This window comes from Equus przewalskii, chromosome 4 (assembly GCF_037783145.1).
Source record: "Equus przewalskii isolate Varuska chromosome 4, EquPr2, whole genome shotgun sequence".
Lineage (NCBI taxonomy): Eukaryota > Metazoa > Chordata > Mammalia > Perissodactyla > Equidae > Equus > Equus przewalskii.
The window spans coordinates 96,808,116-96,820,731 of NC_091834.1; the positions used below are offsets into that span (position 1 = coordinate 96,808,116).

Sequence of the window (12,616 nt, forward strand, 5' to 3'; positions counted from 1 at the left end):
CCTGGACACACCCAGGCACCTCCCAGGAGGAGCGCTCTAGAAACAAGTAACCAACTGATGCTGCAGCCCGTCCCACTCCCTGTGAGCTGCTCAGAATCCATCAGAACAGCAGGAGGCGGTCAGCATGGGAACAGTGATGAGGACGGTCTTCAGGGGATTGGATGACAATGGGAGTTGCCAAAGCTGGGAGGAAATTGTGAGGACGAATGATTCTGTCACACCAGGAAATAAGCTAAGCTCTGGGATTTGTCTCTATATTAAGTTATAAAAGGGAAAAGAGATAACATCGAAACAAAATACAATTACTGTACAGTTGTCATCTTTATAGATACGCACAGTTAATGTAAATATATTTTCTCCTTTTGAATTTCATACTTGAAGAGGCTACCAAAACATCATCATGTATAACTGAATTTAGAATATTTGGATATGTTTATTATGTTCTTTCACTTATACTTCACAAAATATTCTTTCACTTATACATAAATTTCAGTATCAAGTGCTGATAAAGAATAAATAAAACTCTCACAATAAAACTACAAACACTGGAGATGGAACAGAGGTCCCAGAAGATTCTAATGTATCAGATTATGTTGTCTTATAATTTATTTTATCTATAATTATAAATATGTCATAATATTCCATTGATTCAAGGGGCTTATTTTTCTGACTTATATGAGCACCCTGAGTCACTTTTACAATATATCTAAAAATAAATTATAGAACAACTTGCCAAAGTAATACATTTCTAAATGCTAACTCTGTAAGTTTCAGTAAATATTTTGCATTTTGATTGCCCTACAGCTCCGATCTTCCTGTTGTGGACATGGGCTTGTCTGTCTCTGCCGCAGGAGCATGGCAGGCAACCAGACGTGGATCACAGAAGTCACCCTGCTGGGATTCCAGGTGGACCCAGCACTGGAGTTGGTCCTCTTTGGACTTTTCTCTCTCTTCTATACCCTCACCCTTCTGGGGAATGGGGTCATTCTGGGGCTTATCTGCTTAGATCCTAGATTTCACACCCCTATGTACTTCTTCCTCTCCCACTTGGCCATCATTGACATGTCCTATGCTTCCAACAATGTCCCCAAGATGCTGGCAAATCTTGTGAGCCAGAAAAGAACTATCTTCTTTGTTCCTTGCATTATGCAGACATTTCTCTATCTGGCTTTCGCTCACACAGAGTGCCTGATGTTGGTGGTGATGTCCTATGATCGTTTTACAGCGATCTGCCACCCCTTACGTTACACTGTCATCATGAGCTGGAAAGTGTGCTTGGTCCTGGTCATCACTTCATGGGCATTTAGCTTCATCTTGGCTCTGGTTCATTTAGTTCTGATCCTGAGGCTGCCCTTCTGTGTGCGTCATGAAATCAACCACTTCTTCTGTGAAATCCTGTCTGTCCTCAAGCTGGCCTGTGCTGACACTAGGCTCAACCAAGTTGTCATCTTTGCATCCTGTGTTTTTATCTTAGTCGGGCCCCTCTGTTTGGTGCTGGTCTCCTACACACGCATCCTGTTTGCCATCCTCAAGATCCAGTCTGGGGAGGGCCGCAGAAAGGCCTTCTCCACCTGCTCCTCCCACCTCTGTGTGGTCGGGCTCTTCTTTGGCAGCGCCATCGTCATGTACATGGCCCCCAAATCCCGCCATCCTGAGGAGCAGCAGAAGATCCTTTCCCTGTTTTACAGTCTTTTCAACCCTATGCTGAACCCGCTGATCTACAGCCTGAGGAACGCAGAGGTCAAGGGGGCCCTGAGGAGAGTGCTGTGCAAGGCGAGGCCAGTGTGAGAGACAGCAGAGATCATCATGGGGGAGGGGGCTTGGTGCCCTGTGAATATGGTGGGTGGCATGTTCTGCCCTGTGTTATAATAAATACCAAGTTAAAAAAGAATATTATAGATCTAAACATATAAGCAGAAACCATAAATATTTTAGGAAATAAAATAGATGAATATCTTCATGACTTTGGGTAGGCAAAGATTCTTAGAGATGATCCAAAAATCATAAAACAATTTGAAAAATTGATAAATATTGGGCCTTTTAAAAATTACTCATTTTGTTCATCGAAGTCACTGTGAAGAAACAAAAAATGCAAGTCGCAGACCAAGTGTTTTGCATTTTTTTAAAATGTGATGGTCTGTCAGTTGTGACCAGAAGAGAAGACAAAGGAGAGGCTCAGGACAAAATACTTGATTATACCCACAGGTCCTGGGAACAGAAGGCAGGGCACAGCATGCAGGGCCATGTGGGCAAGACACCAGGGTGGTCAGAGCAGAAGCCAGGAGCGAGGGGAGGTTCAGACCACTGTCTTTATTGGCATTTCTGCAGGAAACACCCAATAAAGAGTGCAGATGAGAAGAAGTTGGGGTGCGTGTAACAGATAAATCTTTACCATGTAAAGAAAGGGAATCATGCAGACAGTGCAGGAGAATCCTTAACCTGAGAAATAGTGTGATATTCAGAGCTCAAGTTATCTTGCTTTCCATAATCTCATTTGACATCTCTGTGGCCTCTCTTCTCCCTTGACCTATAAAGTGCTGTATAATAGTATGTCCTACTGTTTTCTTCTTTTTTTCTTGTTTCTCCTCCGTTGGTTTGATAACCACCATGCCCATTTCTGACCTTCATACAACTGCACATGCATTTCCACTCGGCTTTACCCATTTCTTGGTATTTAAACGTTCCACTGCCTAAGTGCTCTGCAGTTTGATTTGAAATATCTTTCTGCCATCTTCTCACAAGAAGATGTGGGCATTCCTGGGCTTCCATCTGTCTTACTGAAAATGAATATTAAAAAGAAATATAATGAAATAATTTTAAAAAGAAAGAACAGTTTGCCATTGTAAACTTCAAGGTCGTGGAATGATGATTGCCTGATCTCTAAAAGCAAAATAAAATGAAAATAGATAATTTTTTAAATAATAAAATATGATTTTATTTCTCATCAATGGGATTTTCAAACTGTGACAAACTCGATAATACCTTGAAATCCCATATCAAATCATTAAATCATTGCTTCCAAATGTGAGAATAAAGTAAGAAAAAAAGTGCTTTTCAGTACAAAATTGTAATTATTATAAAAGGTTAAAACACTAAGGGGGCTCTTCAGTGCAGCTGCTGAGAGAGAAAGCAGCCTGAGGCCCCACCATGCAGGCAGGGAGGCGGTGGACACCGCAGGCCCTACTGACAGCCTCTGCAAGGTGCAGCAAAGCCCATGAGTTTTGAAGATGCATGAAGGTCATCAAGATAAATGTTTACAAAGCCTGTCATAGAGAAGACTGTGAAACAACTACTAGGACCATAACTGTATGTTACAAGAGCTGCCGATATTTACATCACATAGGTAGTTGTAGATGCGTGTTCAGTCCTTCACCATGGTATTCAAAACTCTTTCACTACACAAGTGTGGCATGCAACAGTTTAGAAAGTAAAAATGAAGAATTGACAAGAACAGATGATGAAAATTAATATTTTATTTGACATTAATAACCTATCTCATAATAACTTACATAGAAAAAATATGTTAATGGAGAATTCTACTTCTGGTATGACAGTGTGACAAGCTCTTGTGGACATGCTTCCCAATGAAACTGGTGAAAGTTATTCTCCTTTTTTCTTTTTAAATCTTATTTTTTTTCCTGCCTTTTTCTCCCCAAATCCCCCCAGTACATAGTTGTATATTTTTTAGTTGTGGATCCTTCTAGTTGTGGCATGTGGGACACCGCCTCAACATGGCCTGATGCGTGCCATGTCCACGCCCAGAATCCGAACCCTGCACCGCCAAAGCAGAGCGTGGGAACTTAACCACTTAACCACTCGGCCCTGGGGCGGCCCGTGACAATTATTCTTAAACAACCAGTCAGAGTCTCTGGAAATGGCCCTAAGGGCGTAGAGCAAATGGGGAAACATTTATTCAAGAAAATCTACTAAGATTCAGTTTGAAGAACAACAGTCTGTGATACCTGAACCTGCATCAGCTTCCTGACTCCCCCTCCCCACCTCATGGAGAAGGAAACTCCACTGCAGACACATGCAGCCAAGACCATAGGGTTCCCCTCTCCCCCTAACTCCCCATCAGAGGACCATCTCCCAGGAGGGGCAGGACATCAGCATTTCTCATCCCACCTGAAAAACCTCAGCATTTCTTCTCCTGCCCCAGAGCTAACTGCTACTGAGGCTAAGTGCTGGATGAGTGAAGCAGGAAGTGGGGGATCCCTTCTTCTGCCCAGCTGCCACTCATGGGACAGAGACTTTTCCTTGGGTACAGCAGTGCTGAAATCCTGCGGCCCTTGCTGCAGCTCTGATGTGTTGGTCTCACACCACAAGAGGAAACTCAATAAGTTCTGACGCTACTGTCCCTCCCACTACACTGAGAGCCCATTTCAAAAATGGAGATTTCAGGCAGAAGTATGCCATTGTCCCCACACCTACTCACATAATCATGACTCAGAGATTTTGCCTGGAGGTACAAGCAGGCCAGCCATCAAATAGTTAGTAATCTCTCTCAAAGAAGCTGACTCCATTTGCAAGAGTGTGGAGAAATTCAAGCCTAAGGGTGTTCTCAAAACAGTGGAGGTTGTGTGGAAAGGAGGTGGGAAGAGATGGTTACATCCATTGGAGATATAGGCTAATCTGTAAACTGGCTAGTTTTCAGGAAAGAACTGGAGAAAGAAATAGCTGAGGAGGGGCCTCCAGGAGTCAGAAAGAATCTTGAACACTGACCTCTGATGGATCTCTTCAATGGAACCCAAATTTGGTTGGATTTTTGTCTGGAGCAATTTACACCCTAGAGCATTGTTGAAAACAAGAGACCAATCAGCCCACAAATAGTGATTTAACAGCTGAGTGTGGACAGGGAAATAGGCAAAGAGAGACTTGTCACAACCACCATCATCCCAGGGTGACTGTAGGCATACCCAAGGTGTCACCCCCTGAAAAGCAACATCTTCTGATGTAAACACCTAACACCTATGTGCTGATGGATGGGAGAATAGACTTCCCTAAAATAATCCAGCTGTTCACACAAAGAATCCATAACCAATCTATAAATCAAATTTGGGGTGAGTTTATTATGAGCCAAACCTGAGGACCATAAAGCCCAGAGAGTCCTTTTGATGAGGATTTTTAGGCTGCTTAATTTTAAAACGGCTTATGATGAGGATTTTTAGGCTGGTTAGTTTTAAAACTACAGATGAGATTCAGACTCCAAGGAGTGGAATTTGTTTGTCCCTTTGTTGGGAAACATTTACATTTCTAAGAAAAATCTCTATCTGTGAAGATGCCTCCCTTCTGTGCCAGGAAGAAGGGGGATGGCCTTATCTCTAGAGGCTCCTGATCAATGTCAGAGGCAAGAACTTGCGTTGTTTACTGTCTGGCAACCTCATGTAACTGACCCCCCGCCCTCCCACAAATCCTCCTTTGTCTTTAGCTGAGGATAATATTCAAGTGGTGACTTCTGCCATTTACTCAATCCAGTTTGATTCTTATCTAAAAGTTGTGGGACCGCCAAATGGCTGGACCCTACGGGCACTGATACCCCTTTAACTTTTTTACATATTCTTTGTCTTGTAAAGAGATAACTCACATACCTGTGCCTTAAATTTAGCTCTACTCCTCAACTTGGGGCAGCAGAAACTCTGACTGCCCATGGGTCCTGTCCCCATGCTATTCTACTCTCTAAATAAAAGATCACTACTGCCAGATCTTAAGAGTCTAAGAAATCTTTCTTTCGACTCCTCGACTCACCGACCCCGCATCACTTTCACAAAGAAATGGAGCACTCCAAAGAAGTGGGGGTGTACAGAGTGGCTGTATACTGTCAAAGAACATGTATATCATATGATTATAACTTCCCTTTTATAATAGTCACGACATTGCTTTACAGGCACAGCGATTTGATCAACACAGCAGGTCTGTGGTCTCAGGATGGGTGGTCACAAGGTGAGCACAGTGGGTTAGCAATCAATCCTTAGTTTAGAGAGAGATGCTTATCCTTAAGGAAATAATGATGTGGGGGAAGTTACATCCTTATGTATAAGGGCATTGTTTTTGCCTTTGGGATATAGTAAATGATGTGGGGTTGGTGAGCCGAGGAGTCGAAAGAAAAATTTCTTGGACTCTCAAGGTCTGGCAGTAGTGCTCTTTTATTTAGAAAGTAGTGTGGAATAGCATGGGGACAGGACCCATGGGCAGTCAGAGCTGCTGCATGGGGACAGGACCCAAGGGCAAGAGGAGCTGCTGCTGCCAGCATGCGGACAGGACCCATGGGCAGGAGGAGGCGCTGCTGCTGCCCCCGCTACTGATGCCGCTGCAAACATGGGTGGAGAGTAAGGCTAAATTTAAGGCATAGGTATGTGAGCCATCTCTTTACAAGACAGAAGAAAGAACATGTAAAAAATTTAAAATGGTATCAGTGCAGGTGGGATCTGGCCATTGGGTGGTCCCACAACTTTTAGATAAGAATCAAATCGGATTAAGTAAAGGCCAGAAGCCACCACCCTAAATCAGTTACATGAGGTTGCCAGATAGTAACCAGCTTAAGTCCTTGCCTTCCCCATTAAGAGTTTCCAGAGATAAGGCCATTCTGCCTTCTTCGTGGCACAGAGAGGGAGGCATATTTACAGATGGAGGTTTCCCTTACAAATGTAAATGTTTCCCAACAAAGGGCAAGCAAACTCCAGTCCTCAGAGCCTGTTTCTCATCTGCAGTTTTAAAACTAACTAGCCTAAAATCCTCATCAGTAAATACTCAAAGCAGTTCTACAATGGGTGATCAATGGCCACTTCAGGCCCTTTTGAAAAAACAATTCAGCCGAATTAGTTTTACACCAAATGCCTTCCTCACATACTTGAATATATCCGGTTGCTTGTATTTATTTATCACAGCCAATCAATAAACAAGTAATCAAGCAAATAGCAACAAAAAGACCCAGATCAGATGTGAGAGAGGTACTATTAGTCGGAGTTTTTATCTAAAATGTTGAGTTTACAACAAAAATACTATGAGACATGTAAAGAAACAGGGAAGTACGACCCTTACTCTAGAAGAAAGCAGGCAACAGAAACCACCTGTGAGAGTGACCAGATGTTGGATTTAACAGACAAGGCTTCAAAGTAGCCATTGTAAATATGTTCAGTGAACTAAAAGAAACTATTATTAAAGGAGTAAAGGCTGTACCATTTGGACCATCACACTGCGTTTCTTTAGAACAAAGATTGCATTTTACAGCCCATACCGCCCACAATGGGCAAAGACATATCACATCCAGTAGACATATTATGTTGCACATCATTCTCTAAATAGTGATTTGTTAGAGAACTGGAGAGGGCCATTGAAACATTTGTAATCTAAAATGGGAAGAGAGAAAGGCAGGAAGGATTGGTTTACATGCCTCCGTGAGTGTACACTCACTGTCAAATGTGAGGAAGGCCAAGGAGTCCCCACTCAACAGCATCCTCCACTTTGCTGGGGGATTTGAGGAAAGGGAGTGAGGGAGGATCCTCGAGTCATACACAGTTCTTCCCCACATTATCTCCACTTTCTGTTTTCCTACCTTATGCTGTTGTCCCTGGGTCAGAGCTGCAACTGTGGTTGCCAGAAGCAGGGATGATCACTCTACAAGAAAATGTAGCTGTACCTTTAGATGCTGGGAGCCGCCCACCAGTCAGCTAAGCCTCTACCCAAGGACAACGGTCCAGGAGAGAGATGAGGGAATGCACCGCGGACTCTCAGAAGATGGCGGTCGGCCGCTGCTGATCCTACTCATGCTACTAATCTTAGCAATATTGCTCTTGCTGTTCTTTTTCTGTACATGGGGATATCTTGGGGAAAATCTCTCCAAGCAGGGGAAAGAAGCTGACGTAACCTGGCCTTCTAGGGAAGGTTCAGGGAACAACAGCCTGAAGGGAAAAAAACATTCTGACCCCCTCCTGGAAAGGTGGAAAAGGAATTTGGACAGCCCTCAAGGAAGAAGCCTTCTAATAATCAGCCGCAAAAGAGAACATTCCCTCCTCAGGTCCTTCCAGGAGGTAGAGATTATCCTAGGCCTGTTAGAACAGGAGGTAAATGGTGGCACCCACCCAGGAGCAAAGGCATGCAAAAACTACCCCTTCCTAAGACAACTCATGATCCTGATAAAGTTGCAGAAAAATATCATAATATATTGACACAGAGGAACTGGGATTATGATGAGGATTGGGAACCCTACAAAATAGTTAATGATAAAAGAGAAACCCCAAGCACTGCGCCTGTGTGGCTTTCGATCAGATGGAGCTGGGGGCCTGTGTGTACTTGGTCCCCTTATACTTGGCAATATTTCTGCTTTCATTATTACAGGAATAAAAATAGAGGCTTAGAGCCATTTAACCCATGGGGAACTGAGTCTAGACGTTACACCCTGTTTTGCAATCAGTCTTAGACATCTAGATGCTTAGTAGACATATAGAAAAGGTCAATATCTATAATTAACAAACGTTGCTTGCTTCTCATAGACATACTGTGCTAATATTATAACAAGATATGCTTATGTACCCATTTTGTTTGCCAAAATTATGTACTGAGATAATTCCATGAAATCATAAACGCGTGACCTGGACCCTATATAAGTGCTTGAACGCTTTGAATAAATCAGACTTGGAAACCTCACTTCCAGTCTCACTGCCTCTCATTCTCTGACGCCATCCATCCCTCAGGAAACCTGGACTCTGCTGGAGCTGGACTCCAGCATTTAGACATTGATGCCAGAATTCCTGAAGTCTGCTGGGATGCAGGTGTTTTCACTCCACCTGGCAAAACTGGGCTTGACAGTGAATGCAGCTGTATTGCCTTTGGTTGAGGAAGTCCACAAGTTCAGTACCTATGTAGTTAGACCTTAAATGAATGGGAATGGACTAAGGGACCTTGCTAAACTGGTATTGCTGTAAGGAATCTGTCAAAGCACAGTGGCTGAATCTAATGTCCCCTGCAAAGGTGGAAAACTGGATGCAAATAGTGATAATTGGAGAAAAGGAGAATTCATAGCTGAGAATATACAAATAGATAAGCAGAATACACATAAGGGAAATCCAGTGTTACCCTGGTGCCTCAAGAGAGCCTCACAGCTAGAGAATGATATTGTCTCTTAACACATTTATGCCTGATGCACAAAATGATGAAGTCATATGTTTGCCAAAACCAACCCCACTTTTGGAACCTGACAAGGTCAAATGGAAGCATGCAATCTCGACTGGCATTGCACTGGGAAATATTTTGGTCATGTGACGTGATGATAAACTGGACCAAATGTAGCAGTAACCTTTGGCTCCTATTTTTCAGGTGGCTTCTACTACAAAGGATCTCATTTGGGAATAAATTTCTAGGAACCACTCTCCACGTGGCCATCAGACCATGTGTTGTACAATTCTCACCAGACTGATCACTGTGTAAGTATCAACCTTGATGATTAAATGCTTAGAAAGGTCCCTGTTATAATAGATAAAATATATCAGCTACTTTCCTAGCATGCTGTACTGTGCTGTGCACAGGTACATCTCACTTTTATTTTTGTGGGTAAAAAGCTATTAAACAGAGGAGGAGACAATGGATTTCTTATAGGAATAAAGCGTAGACTGCACATGTTGAGTATGAATTCCCTGGAAAATAGCTCCACTCTCCCAGGAGGATGGTTCTAGGAGGCCTTGTGACATACTTAGAATAAATTACATTTAGGTGGGACTACAACTTATCTAACCCTAGTATGCGGGACACAATACTGTGAGATAACAAAACATATATCACTACTGTACTCACTCTGTTAGTTGACAGTGACAACAAGCAGCATAATGGATTGTCCCACAAAACAAAAAGTGGCTTTAGGAGAGACAGGTGACTATCTAGGCATCATTGGACAAGCTGAATTCACTTTTAATAAGGAATGACAGTCAGTGGGAAAAGATTTGTTAACTAGATAGAGCAGATTAAAGTGAATTCACTTCCAGAAGGAAGGCGAAGGATAAGAGTCAGACTGGAAATATGATGAGACGTCTTTAAAAAGTGTCTGGCAGACCCAACAAATAATGCTTGACACTGCTGGGGCTCAGTCCAGACACAACAGCACATCTTGACTGCTTTGATACAGATGGAAACTAAAATAACCACGGGCAATGGTCCTCCATTCTAGCTGCTGGGCCCAAGGGCCGTATGCCTGGGGATCTTATAGACAAGGGAACTTATTCAAGTTCTCTGGGGAACTTGCAATTTTCATTGATGCACCGTGACTCTCCCCAAGAATAGACTAGAAGAAAATATAATCTCTAGTACAATTAGGAGGAACAAACTATTCTGAATAACACCATGTTCTCAATTTGGAGGAAGGGGGACAGAAATGGGCCCCACTGTATAACAACACACAATAGAAACTAGATTCAATACAAGCCTTTAAACTGAGATAGGGCAACAGGCTTTATTCCCAACTGACTTGGAATCCAGAAGTAAGTGAAGTGAGGCTAACTGTAATGACACCTGTCCATAATAATAGTTTGGTGTATGGGCATGAGTCATATCTGTTGGAAAGGCTTATCATATACCTCTGCTATTCTTACTGATTTGTTCTTAATAAAACTGAATTATACTATGGTCATACTGTGATAAGGTGTTACACTGGGATTGTTGTTAAGATTCAACTACCTTATGTAAGTAAGTTCTATGACCACACTGATACTGATGGTCAAATGTGTTGGAAGATAGTGTTTAAGCTTCCCCAGAATGTAACACCAATGTGAAATGACTGGCCTGAGAAGAACTTGATTTAACTGAATCATCAGCTCATTTCTATGATAAACAGTTCTACACAAGATTATTATAAGGTACAAGTAACATAGATCAAAGAGAAGAAGTAACCAAATTAGTACAAAAATATGAAAATGTGTGTCATGGCTCTATAGGATCTAGCTGTTTCTTCAAGTCTATCCTTACCCTACACTGGCTCCTCCAAATGGTAGGCATATTCATGCTATTGCTGTATCTGTGACATTGAATAAACTACTTCTGTATCTGTTATATAAATGCTCTTCTAAATCTAGAAGATCAGAAAAACATGATTATTTTGCTGTAGGAGAACCAAGGCCAGGGCCCAGGTGGGTGGACTGTGCAAGAAACGGTTGCTCAGTTAAATTCATATAAATTGGGAATTAAAAGAAACTTTAAAGTATCCTAATTCTTTCACTTAGAGTAAGACACAGAAAGGGAAATTGTTCCTTCTGAGTTAGGATTCAGAATTATTTTGATTATTTTAGGCAGGAGTTCTGGAGGTACATACAGCTGATAACAAAGATAGCAGTGACAGGATGGCATCTTTCTGAAGAATGTTATAGGATCTAAAACTGAAAACAATGCTCAGCAGTTAAGAAAAAAGACTCCATGAGATAGGCGGAATTCTAAAGTTGCCTCCTAAGATCCCTGTCCCCTCACTACTTAATCAAGCACTAATCTGGGTACTTCTGTGAAGAGATTTGTCAAATCAATTGATCTTAAAATGTGGAGGTTATCTGGGGGGCCTAACCCAATCAGGTGAGCCTCCTGAAAGCAGGGATTTTTCTCTATCTAGTAGCAGAGGAGGAAGTCACGGAGCTTTAAAGTGGGAAGGACTCGGCCTGCGGGAGCAAAATGGTGGGGTGAGCTGACCCGGGACTCTCTCCCCTCCAAACTACAACAAAGGATTGGAAAAACTGAATTTCAGCAAATAAACCTAATGCCAAGACGTCAAAGACCTACATTACCAAACAGACAGAGGACGGAGACCTTGCAGCAGGCCTTGGAGGAGCTGGAACAGGTTAAGAGAGAACTTTGCTCCCTCCCCTAGAGACTGGAATTGCTGTCGGGGTTATGGGAAGGAGCAGGGGAGGGGCCACGTGACCAGGGGATTGTCCAGGACTCCTGCCGCTGGTACAGTGGAAACGCGTTGATGGGGGAAAGCTTCTGTATGCGGGGACCCCATAAACCCAGGGCCCCAGGAGACCAGAGAACAGAACTGATCCAAATCCAGATCCGTGCGCAAGAGAAACCGCCCCTCCCTCCCAGCAAACCGCGCTGGGCCCCGCTATCTTGCCCGAAAGCAGAGAGCTCAGAACGTGCGGCTCTCGACCCCCCTCTGCTGGGCGACAGGCTGTAAGCGCAACCGAATTCTAGCCACCATGTGAAAAAACCTCTCCTCTACCATCCAGCAATTTATAAAAGCTCCAGACCAGAAGGAAAACAATAAAAACACAGAATTAAGTCCTGAGGACTTGGAAATAGGTAAACTAAGTGAAAACAAGTTCGCTATAATAAAAAGACTCAGTGAGGTAGAGAGAAAGATAGAGAAACAAGCCAACGAGTTCTGGAGTTACTTCACAAAAAAGATTGAAATTATAAAGAAGAATCAAACAGAATTACTAGAAATGAAAAACACAATGGACCAGATAAAACAGAATACGGATTCCCTGGATGCCCGTGTAGACACCATAGAAGAGCAAATTAGCGTAATCGAAGATAGACAGGCTGAATGGCTCCAGACAGAGGAAGAAAGAGAAATAAGAATTTTAAAAAATGAGGAAAATCTCCAAGAGATAGCAGATTCAATGAGAAGAAAGAATTCAAGGAT

At 42.7% G+C, this 12,616-nt stretch overlaps 1 protein-coding gene across 1 annotated transcript; it reads left to right on the plus strand.

The window, feature by feature from the left end:
- The first annotated feature begins 855 nt into the window (after positions 1-855).
- On the plus strand, positions 856-1,788 carry LOC103556938 (olfactory receptor 2A14-like). The gene has a single exon (XM_008529247.2). The coding sequence runs from the start codon at positions 856-858 to the stop codon at positions 1,786-1,788; it is 933 nt and encodes a 310-aa protein (XP_008527469.2).
- Positions 1,789-12,616: the final 10,828 nt, after the last annotated feature.

Excerpts from the sequence above, each read along its gene's own strand:
- LOC103556938 (XM_008529247.2), top strand. The coding sequence starts at position 856 with ATGGCAGGCAACCAGACGTGGATCACAGAAGTCACCCTGCTGGGATTC.